The 20,749-nt window shown below is 36.8% G+C and overlaps 1 protein-coding gene across 1 annotated transcript in view; it reads left to right on the top strand.

Moving 5' to 3' along the window:
- LRBA (LPS-responsive vesicle trafficking, beach and anchor containing) overlaps positions 1-20,749 on the top strand; it is a 419,275-nt gene that overhangs the window by 353,469 nt on the left and 45,057 nt on the right. The window contains exon 48 of the mRNA XM_009890761.1: positions 7,761-7,928. Within this exon, the coding sequence (XP_009889063.1) occupies positions 7,761-7,928 (168 nt within the window). The remainder of the gene's footprint in view (positions 1-7,760; positions 7,929-20,749) is intronic.

The following is a 20,749-nucleotide window of genomic DNA, read 5'->3' as shown; positions in this document are numbered from 1 at the left end:
AAGCTTATTCAACTGCAAAGGCAAGCAAATTTTACCTGGTTTAAAGTTTTGTAGTGTGTGTTTTGCACCTCTCTCTTAATGGGAAAGAATCTGTAACATAAAAAGGTGTTAACGGGGAAAAAAAATCTGTAACATAAAAAGGTGAATCGCTGTTTACCATGACAAATGCCCTTTCGGAAGTGTGTAGTACTCTGACCTTTCCGTTTGTCTTTGGCTAATACTTGACATTCGGAAGCGACTAGGCTCATGTTGACAAGGCTCGAGGAGATGCCACGCAGAAGTCCCTTGGCTAGAAGCATGCAAGTTAGCTGAGGTGTTAGAAGCACTATACCTGCATTAACCTTCTGAGAGGGAAGTTATGTTAGTTCAGCAGCACGGGATGCTGACACGTTGGCACAGCTTCACTGTCAGCTCGATCAGTACACCACACAGCATTGTGAAACACAGTTGTATCTTGTGGGGTTTTGGTGTTTGGTCGTTGGGGATTTTTTTTGTTGGTTTGTTTTGGGTTGTTTTTTTTTTTTTTTAAACACAAAACTTCATTTAAACTAATTGGACTGAGCCAACTGTCAGCTGTGTGGTTAACAGCCTGTGCTTCCATGGGTAATAGGTTCCAGATCCAGGCTGTCAGTTTTCATGCAAACAAGTGCTAGAGGAACTGGGAGAGGAATTGCTGAATTTCAGGGAGGAGGGAGCTTCCTGCCTCCTTTTGGTGCTGTGTCTGAGGATTTTCAAAAGGCATTTTCATTCACTGTCTTGGCCTCGGGATCTTGCTGACTATTCTGGAGGAGAGAATCCTCTAACAAGGACGTAGCAGACACTTTAAATGTGCACAAAAAATGCAGGGCTGGAGTGCGGGGAGGTAGAAATGGTGGAGAAATCAGCAACACTTCATGGTGTTATAAATACTTGCTTTTAGCCATATTTGTAATAATGAATGGTTATGGTCTAACCGGTCATGGTTAGATTTTCCTGTGTGTCTCTGGGGAAGGACAAATGCAAGTCACATATGTCAGTGTTATCACAGTTATGAATAATGATAGCCATTTGTGTGACTCCACAACTGTAATTAATTATGGCTTTTATATATTCTTTTTCATGTAGGGGAATTCAATAAAGACCTCCTGATCATTTTTTGTTCCTATCACAATTCTTCTGTATCTTTTCTACCTCTGGCTGAGAAGAAATCAAACCATTAGGAAGGGGCCAGTATGCCTTTTGGAAAGCTTCTGTTGGTTTATGGAACCAGTTGGCTGAGACAGGTTTTCCCCACTCTTTTTTTCAATGGGGAAGTTAGTATTGTCACAGCCATGACTGGTGGAATATGTGAATAAGTGAGATAAGCCCACACGTGAATTTATAGCTCGTTAACTGTTGAGTACCAGTGTGCACGCTCAAGGAAAAGGATATGCCAATTACATGCGCTGTGGGCAAATCAGCCCGTATTCTGCATGTGACGTTGTAGCTATGCTGCTTTGGGACCTCTGTTGGCTTTATTTACCCTGTTTTCAGTTTCTCTACACTATCATGTCATCTTTGGTAGTTTGTGGTTTTAAGTCTAGCTCTCCAAACGTTCTAACAGTTCTTGTGTCTTCTTCTAATGGGTAACTTTGGAGATCCTGCAAGCCAGGATGCTTTATTTCAACTTTCTGAGTTGTTCTGCTGTGGAGTGGCTCACAGGAGTAAAGATAAACATCTGTGTAAGTGTATTCACTGTTGGTATCTAAGGTACATATCTAAATTTGAAACTCAAATGCAAAAATGCCACATTTGGTCTGTGTAGCAATTTTGCCTTAAAATATTGCTCTCAAATTTGCAGATTATCATGGATATACTCAGATATATTTTTTTTTTTAAGGGTGATCACTGCCCTTTATGGAAAGGGTAGCTAAGAATGCTCCAAGGCAAGTTTTCATATTCACCTAAATCTTTTATTCCTGGCACCTAATGATAGACATTTCAGTTGAGATTAAAGCCGAATTTCAAAGGAAATGTAGCTTTCATTGTATAAAATACATAACAGCTGTGTGACTTGTCCATTTAAAGTACGAAATAACAGTTGTAGGCTGAATGTAGAAATCGCCAAAAGATGCAAAAGTGCTCAAACTACTAATTCACTCTTATTTTGGTAATAATTACATAATTCAGGTAGGTGTTTGAGTCATTAGATTGCAAAATATTTTTCTTTGTTTACGTGCTGCTTACGTAGAATATACCTTGCCACAAGATTCTGTTTCACTAAGTTACCCCATTACACAAATTTTCTCTTTTGTCATTACTTAGTACCTTATTGTTAAATATGGAGAATTAGAAGGAGCAGAGGAAGGGGGGTTTATCATCCAGAGATCTACTATGTCTGAGCTGCTTCTCAGCTTGTTGATAGCCTTTGTTCTATAAGATCAGTCATCTTCAGTAAAGCATCTGAGTTAAATCTTTTTATTAAGATTATATTTTCCAGAGTTCTTTTTCTATTTTATCCTGGTATTGGTAACCAAGTAAAGAAATAAAGCAAAATGCTAACTTTGGTTATAAGAGTAACGAAGAATACACTGGCAGTGCACTTCTGTAACACACAAAAAAAGGAAAAATGAGATAGTTCTTATAATGTAAGCTGTAAGGTAATTGCTCACTTTCTGAAGTATTTCATGTTTAAAACAAATTGCAAAATACAGTAAATAAAACTATACGCATTTGCTTGGAACATTTATTTAGCAAGTTAGAAACCACGAGCCGTGTAAACAGTTTTGATGTCCGTTTCATCTTTTTGAAATTTGTATTACCTCATGCAGAACTCGGAGTTTTCTCCTTAGTGTGTCTGCTGTTCTCTTCCTCCTCCTGATATCTTCAAGACAGGCTTGAGTTCAATATCTTTCTAATAGCTTTCTATACTTTTTTCTTCTCAGATGTCTGCCCATGTGATCAAATAGCGTTGCTGGTGAAAGCATGCTTGGTGATTTACTTTTAAATACTCGTGGTTACTGAGAAACCTCAAAAGATAAAGCCAGCACTTCAAGAGTTAATCTGTTATTAGGAGGACAGGAAATCTGGCAACTATTGCAGAAACTAGACCTAATGGTGCACACAAACAATTTGTCAGTCTTGGTAAATGTGAATAGCTTTCCGCAAAGTGGCTGCTTTTGCTTTGTTTGAACAGCCTAAACTTTTCCTTTTTGGACTTTAAATCTTAGAAGTGAAATGTGATCCACATATTGAATCAAAATAATTTAATTCAAAACATATTTTGATTGGAACAAGGTTGACATGGAAAGAAACTCTAGAATAAAAAAAAAAAGTTGAAAGGACTTTCTATCATATATTTAGCAGGAAAATTTGAAACAGTTCTAATTAGGCTGAAAAAAACAGCCTTCTTCATTGTAACTTACAAAGGTCATATATCAATGTTAAGGCAGCATTACCAACTTGTGTCTGAAAGCCTGCACATGCAAACATAATTCCAGTTGTTTGGTTTTGGGTTTTTTTAAAATGTACGTGCATGCACATACTTCGAAGGCAGAATATGTACTTAGTTTAAATTACGTTACCTGGTACTGCAGTTATGTGAGTGTTTTGTTGTGTTCAAGAAGAGTATTTTTCACATCAAAATTGTGCTTGTGCTGAAAATGTATGAAATCCTAATTCATGCTTTTTCTGTTCATACAATATTTTTCAAATGGAACATAAAAAAGGAGACTCAATTATTTTAAGTGTTTCAAAGGAAATGCCTTACTTCAAAGACGAATTAAAATATTTGGCCTGTTAAAGGTAATAGGCAATTATTTGTACTTGAGATTTGTAATTTCTTAATTGCCGACGTAGTATATTCCTGGGGGTTTTGTTTTGTCGTGTTTTGTTTTGTTTTGTTTTTTAAATTGAGTGAATAGGAAAGATTATCCATGTATGAGAAGTGGTTTTGATTTCTCATCAAAGTTTCTACTTTCATTTTAACTATATAAACCACGTTTTGTATAGATTGGACTTTTCTGTCTTTCAGATAAGAGTTACGTGCATGCTTTGTGCTGTGATTCAAGATTGCTTTCATCAGCATAGGAATAAGGCGAGCAAGTCTGTGGCCTGTTTCTGAATAGCTTGATAATGAGTAAATATCTGTGCTGGTGAAAAGAGACACAGTTAATCTTTTCATCTGATTTCAGCATTGGAACATCCCAATCTCAAGCACAGTATATATTCATTTTTAATAGACATCATTTTGTATGCTCTATGTCATTACATGATCTAAACCAGAAAGAAAAGTAGAAAGCAAAAGCCAATAGTAGTTACTTTAAAGATACAAATCTTTATTCCAAGGGTGTAATATTGTTTGGGAAGATATATAATAATTAATGGTTAGAGTATTTATCCTGGAAAAAGGAAAAATCTTTCCTAACCTGCTAGTTTTATGTTTTTGTCATTCCGACTGTGTTTTACCAAATCATTTGTGTCAGTATTAGACTGATATTAGTCTTCGGTTGCTAGCAGGAAATTAGTCTCTGTTCATTCCTCTCAGAAATCAGGGCAGAAAAAGATGCACATAAAATAATGAATTTTGGAGCCCTTCAGGAAGAAGTCATTTTGATTGCACATATTTAGCGACATCAGATTGTGTGTTTGAAAAATATTTATGAATAAACTGAAATTTCCTTGTAAGAGCAAAGCTTCTATTTGTTGATGTGTCTGAAGCGTTTCTACCTTGGGAATGGAGAAATGAAAGTTACTAATAGGTGTTTGTGTTTGACATCTGTATACTGTACTTTTTAGCATATCTCAAGTGTTTTAGTCCCAGCCTAATAGATCTCATTAAAGAAACAGATATCAGCCCCAAGACAGTTTGTCAAAGTTAATATGAGTCCCTGTGGACAGAATTGACAATTTGTGTGTGGCTTCGCGTAACAGTCTTTTCATGGTCTTGTTTGATCCTTTAACAATTGGGCATTAGTCACTGATTTATTTTACAATTACTCAATAGGATTGAATATAACTGTATTATGCTGGACATTTTAGCGGATTTTCTGGTTTTGCACATTTTCCTCAGAGCACACAGTAAATGATGTACTTGGTCTGCTGTGGGAGCGCTAACAATTGATTGGTTTGCTTTAAGAGCAGCACGGGAAGGATGTTAGTATCCCATCGCTGCATGCCGTATTTAACTTGAGCCTTAATGAGCACTGGCTGTCCTAGATGCTTAAGTAATCCTAAATGCTTAGCATTCTATACCCTTGGTTTAGTATTGCAGAAGGTAAATGCTAACAGTAACATTTTTAAAAAAAAGAAACCCTCCTTTTTGTAAACTGGGTAGTTATGCAAATTGGAACTTTTGCACCTTTCAGAGTTTGGTTTTTTTTTTAAAGGAGTACCCATACTTAAGTACTATATACCAGTGTGGCTATAACATGCAGTCTGCGTACTGGTGTGTTGTGTAGTTTTCCTTGAAAGTCTACTTTATTTTTTAATCATTAGACAGACTGTTAACTATTATTCCTCCATCGATTGTGTCATAGCATAAGGACTTCCCGCCAACCAAGAGCTTAACTGTGAACCTGAAATGACAGGGAAGCTTATTTAGCCTTTGAATTTGTGTGCTATGTTTGGTCTGTCCTTCAGGGTCCTGGGGATTGATGCTGACTGTAGTAATTTTTCATTTAGCCCTTTTATTTGTGATTTGGCAAATAGAAGATTTAAAATGGCCTAATGTAAAAAAAAAAACAACTAAAAAAAATTATCTACTTTTGAATCTGTAAAAATTAAAAGTGTAAAATAATTTTAAACTTGAAAAAGAGACATAAATTCAGGATGGCTCCCAACCATTCCATGAAAAGGCAAAGAGTGCGTTTTAGTTCAGCTTACAAAAGAAAAAGTCGTATGTATATCTGTTAATCTGAGGAGACTGCAGAGTGATAATCCTTTAGTTATTCATATCCAAATGCTTTGTGAGGGTAATATGACCCATTAGAAATCTAGCTGTTGAAGAAAAGGAAAATATGAACAACATCTGCACATACTAAATACATATATGTAAAAAAAAATCGCAAGTTCTTAACACTATTTTTTCTGACATTAAATAGTTATTATGATAACAGTAAGTATATTCTAGGGTTAATCTTTTTTAGCAGGATAGCAAGAAAATTAATTCCTATCATTGTCATTTGCTGAGCCCTGTAGAATTTTATGGCTGCACATTGTAGTATTATGGACACTCATGAGACTCCTGACTGGTTTTATCTTATTAAACAATTTTGAAATCATTAATTTTTAATTGGCCCGCTTGTGGTTTTTTATAGTTTTAATTGTGTGTCTGTGTCTAAATGTGTTGGGGTTTTTTTAATTTAAAAAAAAAAAAATGAAAAAAGTAAGAAAGAAAAAATCCTCCCTAAGCATATATGTTATAAAGTATTTCCATATGATCATCCAAAGAGATGCTATACTGTGTGGTAATTCATTTTAAAGAATGCTTTCAGCAATTCAGGGAATCCTAATAAAAATAATAATAAAAAAAAGAATGATATGATGTTGAAGATATGTACAGGTCTTTTCTTGATTGAAAGTTCTAATTAAGTGAATCGAGGAAAATTAACTGAAATTAGCTGTCAGAAAGTCACATTTAAATGAGTGATGATCTGGTGTGGCAGTAAACATTTAAATGATATAAATTGCCATTTAAGTGTATGGTTTAATGTTTGTCATGCATTAATATGACATGAGACTGCAGTGACAATCAAGCAGCTTGCTCTAATTTGAACATATTTAAGGCTTTTGTGTGGAGTGCACCACACAAATTAAGACAATTGCTGGTTTTATGTGTCAATTTAAATGTTGTTTTCAGGCATCGGTTAATGAAACAAACCCATCATTTTTGTGTGCAAATTGCAGAGTGATTTCCTTGGTTTTCGGATTAATTTTAACTTCCTCTGCTCAAAATTAGGAATTTCCTTTACAAGGAAAATGCCATTCATTTCGTTAGATGAAGAGGGTATCAGACTTTGTTACGGTGTTTCATTTGCTCATTCAAATAAGAAATATATTGAATCCTCTGTATAAAATAGAGAAAGCAAATCCTGCTAGTGATTTAATCTAGATGAATTAACTCTTTAGATGCCAACGATTTTTAAGTTATCTTTTAATATCTTTGTACTGTATCTAATACCATTACAGAGAGATTCATTATTGTTTGGATGCTTTTGTCTTTGGGATTGGCTTGTAACTGGATAACATCTTCAGAAAAGTGGCTTAATTGTTCAGCATAGTACTGTTTCTGAATAAGTTTGTATAAGAGATACATACAAGAAATGCATAAAAGTAATAGCAAGTTGATATTCGAGCATGTTAAATAATTTGTACCCTAACATCCCTAGTTAGTTCAGTTTTCCCAAGTCAATAAATCTTCTGTCAGAATCAGATTATCATGCTGTTATTGTTCATCGTGCAGATCACGCAGAAAAGCACAATTTCATCTTGAGAGTTCATAAAAACATAGTCCAGCTGTCCATAAATGCTTTCCATTGGCTGCCTTTTTTCTTATTCCCACTATTATAGTTTAAAAAGCAAGATCTTGTGGTCAGCTGGAAGTAGAGCGGGGCATGAGACTGGCATCTATCACAGGGCCTACCTTTATTTTGGGTAGAATGTCTAAAATACTGCTCTCAATTCTGTACTTATACTTCTTAAGATAATTTTGTATGCTCTTCAAAAAATGGTTCTACTACTACTAAATGATGACTGTCTGGCAAACTCAAGTTTATATATTTTGTGTATGTTTTTTTTTACAGGCATTAGAAAGTGAGTTTGTTTCCTGCCAGCTTCACCAGTGGATTGATCTGATTTTTGGCTACAAACAGCAAGGGCCAGAGGCTGTTCGGTCCCTGAATGTATTCTACTATTTGACTTATGAAGGAGCTGTTAATTTAAGTTCAATAACCGATCCGGTATTGAGAGAGGTAAGTTTGTACTTTAAATATAGGAAAGGAAAATCTTTCTTAACCACTGCAGTGTTGGAAGTGTAAAGACTCCATGTTGTTCAAGGCTACCAGCGAATGTTCAAATCTTTGTTCTCTTGTGGTTTGGCTACAGGCCAGTCAAATGCAAGGTGCCTGAACCAGTGGTTACAGCATGCAGAATTAAGAGAACACGCGTGCAAGTTGTTCTTAAACTTTGTGCATCTGGATTCAGCGCCAACTGGATGCCAATATAAAAATAAATGCTCAAGGATTGCTTCACTTGCTGAGGGCAGTCATTTTGGTCACTAATACCAAATCTTAATGGCAGAAGACAGTGAGCAACCTTGATTTGGATTGCACTTTTGAATTTACTTTTACAGTTTTAACAACTCTCTTTTAATGTAATCCTGCATATGTAGTACACATCAAACACCATAGTTTTGTAGCTTCCATTATTTTTACTTGGCTTTCTATCAAATTAATAATAACTTGTCCGGTATTTTTCATATGCAAAAGTAAATACTTAAAACATTGGAAAGATCAGTAATGTCACTCAGACTCAGCACCATTCAAAAAAAATCTATTTGCTAAAGTATCCCTTAGGATACGGTGGGCTTAAAGACTCCTCCCACCTCCATCTAAACAGCTGTTTAAAAAAAAGGGGAGGGGGCATGGTGGGTGGGCGATTAAAACAGATTTTTGATTGGTTTTACATCCTCTGTTCATTGATACCAAGTTTAGCTGAAAGTATACTAATTATAGAATAAATGTAACTGGTACTTTGTTTTAAATATTCTGAGTCCCAGAGAACAATGTAGTATGAATGCTATCAACCATTTTATCTAAAAAGGGTGGCTAGATATATACCAAAGGGGAATATATGCGTGAAATGGATGTGTGAAAAGGATGAAGACGCTTCTGCTTACAAATGTTAGATTTGAGGTTTGCTATAGAATTCTAGGCTAATCCTTATTGAAGTATTTGTTATTTATTGCTTATTGAAAGAAGGTCTGAGAAGTAAGCAATTATTATTTTAAATAATGCTATTTTCTCTGTACGGACTGACCATCTGACTGTTTGGGGCACTTTGACAGTCACATCATAGCAACACTGTGAGTTGTAGCTGGCTTGCAGGTGCAGTGGAAAGGTTTGGGGGGTACGACAGCAGGACAGGTAGGGGTGCACAAGGACTGGCTTTAGTACCAAGAGTGGTGGCTGGATGTTGTCCTTGCATGGGTTGCCGGCAGTCTGCAGGCTGCATCTTGGTCCACTTTGAGGTAAAATATAGATGTTGCACATAAATACATTTAATTAAGAAAAGAGATATGGGAACACTGGGCTTTAAAGAAAAAAAAGTCATCATCTGGGTTTGAAGCAGTTATTGACCCAAGGGTACTAGCTGTTCACCCTGTCATGTTTCCATTGCATTGTTAATGTTTGTCCACTGTACACTGACAAGGAAATATTCTTACCTTGTAAGAGTATTTATTAGACTCTTGAAGTGCTAGGTTTAAGTGTGAGCTGAAAAAATAGACTGGGCATTGTGTATAATTTGTTCTTAATTTTGGTATTAAATGAACCATCATTAAACCATCATTTATGAAACTAATAATTGAAGTAATACTAATCGAAATAGCGGTCTGTCACACACAATTTTAATGTAGTTTTTAATTTTTCTACAACAGTTCTGTTGTCAATTTAACTGTGATCTGTTCCACTTGTGTTGTAGCCTGAAAAAAAAAGTAATTTAAGACCAGGGAATATCTGGTCTGGAAGTGTGGATCATCTCAGTTAGAGGGGCATTCAATTTGTACTTCTATAAATACGTTAATATATTTTGTTACCAAATCTTTGGAACTTGTCATGTTTTTATTGTACTTCACTACAATGTTTCTTATTTTGGGGTTGTTCTTTGCTGCCTGAAGTGAGTGGCGTGTAAAAATGAAAACAGAAGAGGGAGAATAGCAGTGTTGTTGAGTTCCTAATAATGGAGTAGCTTAGCAGCAATAGAATTTTGAAATGCTACTGATGGTGTCAAAAATACATGCTGATGAATGCAGGCAGCAGAATGAATGGTATCTTGTAGCACTTTTGTTCTGAGTTACTTGAAGGTTGGTCCAATGGAATATTTTTATTTGGTATTTTTAGGCAGGTCAGTAAAACAGTAGAGAGAGTCCTGTTTAGTTAGGTATCCCTTGGTATTTACACATATTTTGTAAAACATATTTTTTTAATATGTAAATGTGTATATGTAATTTGAAAGGGTACATATGATTAGCTCTGATATGATATTGACAGTGCAGAGATTTAATGACTATCATCACCAGTGGTGAGTTATTCTGTTTTTACTTATGAGTAGAGATGAAAGTAATAAAAAATCTGTTTGTGGGTATATCTATGTGCATAATCATTCTATATCTATGTGTTAAATGAATTTATCATGCACCTTTGACAGCCTCACCTTCTTCCTGCTTACTAATCCATCTCCCTGAGGATCTGCGCTAACGTTCTGTACTGCCAAGCAGCTTCAATCAGCATTTATTTTTCTTCTTCAGTCAGCTTGCCAGGAAATATTACTTCTTTTCTCCACCAAATTCCTAGTTAGAGGCCATGTGTGTTTCTGATCTGGACAATTAACGGTATTTTTAGGCAGGCACGACACCTCAGATTTAGTATCTGTTTATTAGGCAATTATTAAACCAGAAATTTTACTCTGGATTTCTTGGTTTCAAAAAGGATGCTTTTGGCTTTCTCCTTTTGATAAGGTTCAGGGTCTGGGTCTTTAAATCTTGACAGTTGTAGCCAAAAATACATTTCTATTTGCCAGCCTAAAATAAGGAGAAGCTTCTGTATACTCTGAGAGTTGCAAGTTACTGAGGCTTTTAGGTATCATATGGAAATAATAGCGTGTGCTTAAACCATGGCAATTTCTCCACATAGATGGTCTGTGCTAAGCCTGGACCACATCAGTAACGAGAAGCCTATGATGCACATGTTTCTGAAGTATCTTCACAGATATATGTATGGATATTGGTGACCTAACTCATCAGGAGGGGCCACACACAGAATAATAGTGGAAGGAACTGGGGAGTGGAGGAGTTTAGGTTAATGCAGAATTTCCTTAGGTCTCCTAAATGGCTCCAACTGGCACCTTTATTTTTATAGGCAGTCAGGTTATATATATTACAAGAAGGAAGCACTCGTCTAGGAAGGAAAACTACTTGATTAAAACCATATTCCACCTTTCTTTTTTTTTAACTGAAAATGTAGAACTTTTACATCCTCTCATACTGCTGTGAACAATTTTTTCCTGCCATTCTTTCTGCCTATGGGAATAAAGGAAGTAAAGTATTTTGAAAGGATCTGACTGCTATAATAGAAAATTTTAAACTAAAATGCAAACCATGGGCCACATGCTACCTTTTGGCAGATAAACCCTGGGGAGTGCAAAGCTTGCATAATTCAAAGGCAAATCTCAGGGGGAGGGGAGTAGATCAAGAGAGAAGGGTCTGAGTCGCAGCCAGTGGGGGAAGGGAACTGCAACCAGGAGAAGCAAGGCAAGAGATCCAGTATATCTGCTAGCGTATCCGTGCACCACTCGTCCCTGCAGAGGCTGTTCCTTCATCCTCTTCTTTTTTCCTTGAGCCATTTTAGCGGCATTGTCGTTGACTCTGATCCTTGTACTCGTATGTCTTGCTGAAGAAGGTTACAACTGCGGAGGGAAGATGCTGTTCAGTTGACAAGCAGTAAATATCACATCTCTTTCCAGTGGAAAATACGGTATTTGCCAGCAGAGGTATGCTATATGACTCCCTTCGGTTGACTCATTCTTGAAGACGGCGTTTTGATCTGTAGAACTCCCGATCACAGATCTGCCATGGATGGGTTTTTTTGTTGCCTGTATGGAAGAGGCAAGGAGTCACAGTAGCATAGATAAATGTCATCCAACTGTTCTGGAGACAATTCACAGCACCTTCTTATCACAAATTCTGCTCTCTTTTTGCAATGGCTGTCCAAGAATGGAGGGGGGGAAAAAAAGAATGTAGTAGAATTAGATCTAAGGCATTCGGACAAGCAACTGATTAAGAGGTGAAGCACAATCCATAGAAAATAATTTGTATCTTGGACTGATTTGTGGGTGTTCCATTAGTGTCTTGGTCAGAAGAATAGAAATTCCTGTTGTTTCTGGCGTAGTGTAACAAAGGATGATCATGAATCTGGGCTGCACTCAGAGTTCCTATCTAAAAGTCCATTTCTCCACTGATACCCCTATGTAGCTCGCATAAACACTGGATAAGCGTAAAGAAAAGAGATGACGTTAATAGCGGGAAGGCAAGATATTACTTGGAGACTGTGTCATTGATTTACTAAAGGAAAACCTGAACCTCAAGAAGCATACTGAATTTTGTACCATGCTTATCAAACAGCACCTAACCATGTTCTTCAAATATTTTTTTAAAATATCTGATATGATCTTGGTAGGCAGTAATTAAGGAAGACTGATGATTTTAAAATTAGCAATAACGATCCAAAAGATACGAGAATAAGTCCCATCCAATTAATACCCCACATTTGATTAAGCAATTTGCTTTTAGCCTTAGATGATTCAATTGTTTTATACTGCTTCCTTTGAAGAGAAGGTGCCTTTTTATTACATGCAGGTAGTCTGTTTAACATTAGGAAGCACAGCTTTCTCCATTCTATCGGCACCTTTCTTTCTACTGTTGATATTTTATTTCCATATGAACTGAGGGGTTTCAGAAATTGTGAAGAATCAGCTTGGACATAGCATTTGGTATGTTATTTGGATGTGCCACTTCTGATTATATAAAGAGGGAAATAATTCTTTTATTTGCAGTTTTAAGGCACATGGGATAAATTATTTTATGGATAATAGCTTTTAAATGTTGCCCTAGATTAATATCTTTGGGTAAGTTTTATGCATCTTAGACCTATCTCTTATGAGTCTAATTTTACTTTTAAATATTTACAGTTTGAGAGACTTCTGTGCTTTCCAAAAGAAGTTACAAGGATGTTTAGTTTACATGACCCCAGTTTCATGACAGCAGTAGCAGATCTGATATCTTATCCCAGAGAAAGCATTTTTGGCCTCTCTTTTAGCTGTGTTCGTGGTGGGAGTTAATAGCATATTTCAGCTCTAACTCAGCTGGAGAACTCTGACAGCAGTGAATCTTTCACAAAGTATAAACACGATTTGTATTTATAGCATAGTTAACATTTACTAAATAGTTGGGAAAACGATCAGTCTGTTTTTAGCAGGTTGGGCAACAGTCTTTGTTGTGGCTGCGATGAGTTTTAAAAAGTGGGATAAAGGGATTATAAAATACTGTCACAGAGCAGTAAATTTACATGTGCTGAATTCAGTAAGTAACGAATTCATGCAGGCAAAATTCAAAGTACTGTAGAAACAATCTTTGAATCGTCTCTGGCCAGAAGTGTGTTGCACAGATGGCATGCTTGACGTTATACAGCACGGGAGCAGTGTGAAAAGCCAAATAAATGTTAAGAATTGGTCTAGTTTTAATTGCAAATCTATATTAAAATACCATAATATGGAAACAGAACTAAGAAGAACCTCTTTAAAGGAAGCATGCTGATTTCATGGCTAATGAGAGGTGGACTTGTCACCTGCAACCCAACCCGTGCCCCGGTCTTTTCCTGTGAAGGTATGCAGAGCAGAACTGCGCAGGACAGGTCCCACTACGGCATGAAATTGGCTTGTCTGGGCATCGGGGCTTTCCCGTTAAAAGATAAGTGTTTTCTTCTGGTAAAAGGAGCATTAAAATAACTGCCACCAGTTCATATCATTCCCCTATTAATTCTCACATCTCCGCTCACACAGTGACCTATCTGTGGTGTTGGAGTAAACAGGCAGAATGAGCATAAGCACGTGTTTAGTGTGATATCTGGGAGGTGTGGCACTTCTTTGATTCCATTCAGCCCAGAGTTTGACATGACAAATGGGGGTTTATTGCCCTTTGTCTTAACTTATGTCTTTACTACGGCGCTTAGAAACAGGCATAAAAGTATTCAGCTAGGTTTCGATCCAGAAAAATATTTGACCTGAGTGTTCTCTTTTGTTCTTCATTACAGAATAGATTTTAATTTTAGCTGGTGCTTCTGCTGCTCTATCCAGCAGGAAAAAGAGTGATATTTTAGAGTTAATTAAAGCAGGACTAAGGTACCTGATGTATAAGATTAAAAAAATAAGAATCAAACAACTGCTTGGGCTGAAAGTAGTAAAGCTTTTTGGAAGGGGGTAACTCATGTAAATTAGTTCTTCAGCACTGAGTGCTTTTTTTTTTTCCAAGCCCCTGATTGAAATTCAAAGGATAGAAATTTTGAGCGCAGTCAGTTCCCTCACCTCTTCTTGCTTGACCTGTTCTATCAGAGCAAGAGAGGCCTTGGGACCCCCTGGGCTCTTTACATTTTCATTCGTGCCTGGCTGGTCAGTCTTAGATAGCTGACATATTTGTTGGCCAGCATGAAATAAGGAAGAGTAATCAAAAGTTAAACAAGGGATGGAAAAAGTGATGTTAATAATCCTTCAAAAATAACTTTTTTGAATAGAAAGTGTTTCCGTTTTTTAACTTTTTTTTTTTCTCTTCCATATGTGGAAAGGATGAGATATACTAGTGTATAATAGCTACAGTTGTCATACACTAAGACATTTAGCCTTGAATCAAACATTGAAGTGAACAGGCTACAAAAATGTCATTATTTTTTGTGTCATCACCATGCTTCGATTATTTGCAGGCTCTTTATGCAGTCCAAACAATATCTGTATTGGCTTTCACAGTAATTGGGAAACTAAAAATTTTTGTTTGGAGTGTTTTCATTGTATTAGTTCATTGCAGCCTTGGGTGTCTAGCTCACCAATGTTCCCACTGTGTCTCCAGGTGTGGTGTGGTATTTACTTTCTGCAGATGTGGTGTGGTATTTACTTGCCAAACTATATTATATTAGTTATATTTGAACAACAGCTGCTTCTTGAGTGAGAAAGCTTGCGGTCATGCTGAATGTGCTTTTCCTCCAAAAATCAAGACTCAGCTAAATATTACAAAATGATAACAAAAAGTTTATTCATTGCAGTAGAAGAATCTGAGATAGTATTGTACCCATACTTTGAAAACAGCTGGTTTGGTCTTGCAGGTAGCAGTTATGACTTAGTTTATATAAATCTATTTCTGACCTTAGCAAAATGAGTTATTTGTTTCTTTTTCACAGTTTTTACAGATTCTGAAGGGTGATAACACAAGACAGTTTAAAGACCTTTAAATGCTGGATTTTTACATTAGTGTGTTAACCTCCTTCAGACTGAAGTGTTTTAGTGAAGCTTTTTTATTTAACAAATAGAGATGGCATCAAAGTTGAAGAAATTCCATGGAATGCTGACAGTTTGGAACAGATTGCTTTTTTCCAGAGGAAAAAGTTTTATATCAGAGAATTTGGAGCCAGCTAAGGAGCAAGTAGACTGTGTGAAGGTAGCAAGCTTTAAAGATTATGTTTAGCTATTTAGAAAAGTGAACGAATAACGCCAGAAATTGTAGAAGTTTCAAGGTATTGCATATGACATTGCCACTGCTTTCTATGGGATTAAATGAAAGCAATGAGTTGACCTCTTGAAATCTTCAGCTGCCATAGCGAAGAGAGACGTGAAGCAATTTTGATTTTGGTGCTCAAATAAAGTGGAGACTGTTATATTTTAAAAATCTAGCCCTAGAACTGCTCAGGGTTTTGTTTGTACTGAATCCAATTTTATTTGTGGGTCTTTAAATTCATCTTAACTTTCTTTTTTAAACTCTTTTCCCTTTTTATTTTGTCAGTCTCTTTGAAGTAGTACCAGACCTGTTTTTCTAGTTTAGTGGTTTTTATCTGCTTCTTTCCAGTAGCCAAAGATTTAGGTGTTTTGAATGAGCACATCAGTGCTCCAGACAGAGATACTGTTTGAAATTATCCATGAACCCAGTGCCTCTGAACATTATTGAGTGACATTTGTTTCTGTTGGTTGTGTCTGCTCTGACTAACTGGTTTCTTTCAGATTGGCAGCTGGGATTACGCTGCAGTAGACGGACAGCTGCGTGAACTGGAGATTGCAGCCAGGCTGTGCTATGCCTCTGTTTAATATGCCTGGAATGTATATATTCAGATTGGAGCAACTTGCATTGCCCTGAGGGGGATCTATTTGTATTCTCACAAACTGTGATTACTTCCTGTTTTACTTTAATGACTGCCATGTAATTGTCATACTTACTTGTCTGGACAAAAAGACTTCATTTTTCTTTATTCTCACAGAAAATTTCTTAATGTCGTTAATGTGTTAGTCATTTTGTTTTTAAATGTGTGGTGGAAGGTATCCTCTGCTGTGCCCCCTTCTACACTTTCTGTGATGTGAACAGAAGAAAGTGTTATTCATATATTGAATTGCAAATAGCTTTGAGGGAAAAAAACACAGTCCTGCGTAGGGTAGCCTGTCCTCCCTCCAGGTATCTATAGTAGTTTGGATTTAATAAATAACGAGTGGTTAGACTAGTCACCAACTTCCAAACAGACAACTGTGTATTTTGAGCAGACAGAAAAGCAGCAGAACTGAAATTGGGGGGTGGGAAGAATAAAAAAATTATACAGCAGATGTGTTTCTTGCAAGGAAGCTACAAGGAAGGAAGAAAAAAACCCTATGTTTCATTTATATTTGGTGGCTTTCATTTCTAAATTTTTATGTTGTTTTCCTGTGTAATGAGGCATACTCAGTGTTGTTACCTATATCCCTACTGCACCGCAGCAAACAAAGGTTGTGCACTTTTTACTTCATACCAACTTGTTAGTGTACTCCAAGAATGTCCCCCTCCTCAAGTTGTTGACAGTATTTCTGCCCACGCTTCAGGTCTGAAGCCCAAACCCTGTGTTACTTGAGTTGAAGTAGTAACTGCGTTAGTGGGCTGCAACAGGCGTCTTTTACACTCCGCTTGGTTAACAGAGGGTATACCACAAACATTTTGCAGGCATGTTTAATGATACCTAGAGAACAGTATGTAACTCTTGATCTTGTAGTATCTTTTCTTTAGCCTTTCTTCTCTCCTTGCTCTCTTCCCTCCCCTGCCATTTGTTAGATTTCAAAGCTAGTGTAGGCAATTTTCCTTAAACCAGCACATTAAGTGAATATCGCAATGATAAAACAAAGAAAACCTGAAGTGATTCAATATAAAAGAGTTGATTTGCGAAGTTGAAACAATAGAGAGATTTTTCTGGTTTGGCATGAAGAAATTAGGCTGCTCATTTTATTTTTAAAACAGTAGATGGGAGTGCGTGAATTTATGGTACTAACATTTGAGCACTGTATTTTCTCCCTGGGTCAAGTGTAGTGCTATATCCCCAGGGCAGGTGTACAGTCAGCAAGCACATACATTGCCTGTGTCAGAAAAGCGTTTTGCCCATTTTTCACAATCTTGATCTAATGGGGGTTGTTATGAAACAAGGGGAGATGGTACTACAAAGAGCTTCTCGTCTATAATCTTTAGCCTGTTTTCAGCAATTTTATCTAATTGTTATGGATCGTGCTTGTTCTCCGCCTGGTGTTATCTGTGTGTCTGTAGTCTGTGCAGAATTTAACTAAGAATCTTTCTGTAGGGCTGAAAGTGACTATCTGGTCAGAAGAGGTTTTCTGATCACTTGTTATCAGAGCTTGATTTTAATCACCATCCCATGGGGAAAGGAGCTAGTCAGTTGGCTGCTAAGCCATTCAACTTCACTGTCTGAGGGGAAGCCTGTCAAATATTCTGTGTTCTCTGGTGCTGTAAAGCAACATCTGGGTGGAAGGAGAGGCAAAGCAAGTAATCATAATTACATATTGCTCAAGCCAATAGAAATCGCTGAGGAACATGTGTGTAAACCTTTTTGAATATTGAAAAGTGAGGTAGGAGCGGCAGAGAGCCAAAGTAATTATTTTCGCAAGGTCTGTTATTTTCTGGACATAAATACTGGCTCAAAAGATGGAGGATGAACCCAAAGCATTTTCTGTCCCTAACACATATGCTGAAAGACTATGTATCACAATGTGTGATGTTATTTCACCTGGGCTTTCAAATGGAAAAGGAAGGACTTCAGTGTAGATCTGTAAAGGCACATTGATTGAAAGTAGCCTCTTCGGAGCGAACGGTAAGGTTGTAGCTTGTCGTGCGCTCAGGCCGAGGCGTGTGTTTTAACTTGGGTATGCTGTGCTGTTAGACTCTTCAGGCAATTTGGTGTTTTGTGTCTGAGCAGGCATGATGAAAGAAACTCCGAGCTAGTCTTTTTAAGGGTCTTTAAATCTGGAATTAAATGGTGTATGTCTTGCCTTTTAACTATATGGGCCTTCATTTCAGCATTTGAGTTCAAAACTGGAGACCGTTTCATTCTTTCTCTGTGACACTCACTGCAGTTCCCCCTCCACCCGCCCTCCCTCATATTTAATTTTATAGTTCTTTCAGACATAAACATGAAAAAAAAGCAATTTTGACTTAGTTTCTGAGTGTTGCTGCAAAGAAAAGTAACAAACATCTGTTTTTACCTTAACTGCATCCATATGTTCAACCTCCCCATCACCCTCCTTCCCAAAAAAAATTTACAGCTGTATTTGGTGGGTACTGCATACTGTTGAATTAACTTTCTTCACAGTTAGATTAGAGGGTAAGTTCCGAGACTGAAAATATCCATACTAAGCAGTGGCCAAAAGCTACGTTATAGCTAAGCCAAGTTTTCAGGTTTTTCACTCTTCTTTTAATTTACTTCCCTATTCCCCTTCTCCCCTTCCCACCCCCCAAGAAAAAAGGAGATGATCCAGGAGACTTTTTTTTGGAGCAGGTTATTGTGGTAATCAGATAAATGTTAACGTGAAATTTGCTTACAGCTTTCATACTTATAAATTAATTAACATTCAAAATACCATGTTTATCATATAAGTATGTGGTTTGAGATGCATACTGTGGGGATTATTGTAAAAGGTTAGTTACCTTGTTTCATTTTATTACTTCTTGTTGTAGCATCTGGAACAATTCTGACTTTACCAAAGTTTTGGTTTTGTAGAGGATTAACAGGAAGAAGGCTATTTTACTGAGATATTTGAGAATCAGTGAAACAAAATGTTGAATGATATTATCTTTTACTTTGTGATATGCAGCATGCTTTCAGACATAAGAGTTCGTGGAACTAAAGATATTTTTCAAACAAAGGTTATTCCTTCCCAGTTATGTAGTGAAACTACTACTACATGTGAAACCACTTGTGCAAATTTCAGAAATTTTTCTACCTACAATAATCTAAATGTTTGTATGCTCCAGAGGGATTCAGCAATGTGAGAACACATGCCCTTCCTCTGTCAGTAGAAGAAGCTGGCCATCTTGTAGTAATACCGACTAACGCTAGTAATACATTTTTCGAGAAACTTAAGTTAGAAGCTGGGCTGTAATTTGTTAGAAAGTGAGTTGATGACTTTTTGATTGATGGTCATTTTACTATATATTCTCAGGTAAGTGGTAGGTTGTTTTTTTCAAAGGAGATATTAATTATCTCTCTGAGGAGAGGATTCTCTGCTCCTAGCTGATTTTCTTTGACAGGTTGAACAAAAGTCTGAGTGACATTTGATATCTAAAATGTCCTGTATTTCTCTTTTTGTTGTTATGTAAATTGAGAGAATGGGGATTGATTCTAGCTTTACCCTCACATGTTTCTACTGAGAGAGGGAGGTCATCTTGCATCCTTCTGTATGTGATCCTTCTGACTGAGACACGATCAGAACATGGAGTTGACATCTGGATTGACTGTTAACACAATCTGGGAAAAGAAAGGAATCATTTGGGGTTGCTAGTACACTCTCTTGGTCATAATTAAGAAATGTAGAAGCTAAATAAAGAAATCGTTACTATTTTTCTTGGTAATTAAAAGAAATGCAAAAGAGTTTTATGCTGAAGTCTAACCACTATGTCTAGACATATTTGTTCGAGTGTTGTTGCCTTTACTCAACAGTTTTTCATTTTTTTTTTTGGATCTCTGAAGATGTCAGCAAAGAGGACATACAGATACCAATATCTGTGCCTTTAGTCTATGTAGAGTTTTGGTGGTTTATGAAACTTTGTTACCTGTGGTAGGACATGGCCTGAATGTAGATTTTTCCTGGTTCTGTTGGTTAAAAGGGAAAGATTGTGTCAGGTGGGTGTTGTAATCCTTGAAATGTAGGCTCTCATATTTTTTTGAAGGACCAGATGGAACTTAATGAGTCTAAAATACTTGTTTGTGCTGGAACTGTAAATCCCAAACTCAAGCTAGATCATAAACATGAATGCAGAAACTGTCTGTTAAAGCCTGAAAATGGAGAATTTGTTGTCCTCTAAGGCAGGCTTTGGCAAAAACATTCTCCCATTGGTCAGCAGTTTCACCGGTTCTGACAGGACACTATGTGAAAACGGGCAGTGACTGTCTACTTGCAGGTTAAGTAGAATATTGTATACTTGTTTTTAATATCCCAGAGGGATTCTCTTCTGCATTGAGGGTGGGTGGGAGACAAATAACTGTTCTGCTCCTGCTGTTGTGTGGTCTTAGGAGTGTGGTAACGATGAGCACTGTGTATGTGAGTAAGCAGTGGAATCGTAACTGTCTCTCTTCCAGTTTTTAAGTTGCTGGAAGATGGTGAGTTCCTCTGAGATCTGGACTGTGGAAAACAACATTCTGACTGCTGATCTTTCATTGATTAGAGCAATTATAACATCTGATTTTTGTTCTACATCAGTTTGGGCTGTTGTTATGATGAATGTATTTGAAGTATTTGA

Source organism: Charadrius vociferus, unplaced genomic scaffold (assembly GCF_000708025.1).
Source record: "Charadrius vociferus isolate BGI_N301 unplaced genomic scaffold, ASM70802v2 scaffold178, whole genome shotgun sequence".
Taxonomy (NCBI): domain Eukaryota; kingdom Metazoa; phylum Chordata; class Aves; order Charadriiformes; family Charadriidae; genus Charadrius; species Charadrius vociferus.
The sequence above is the reverse complement of the archived record's forward strand: the minus strand, read 5'-3'. Positions and strand labels throughout refer to the sequence as shown.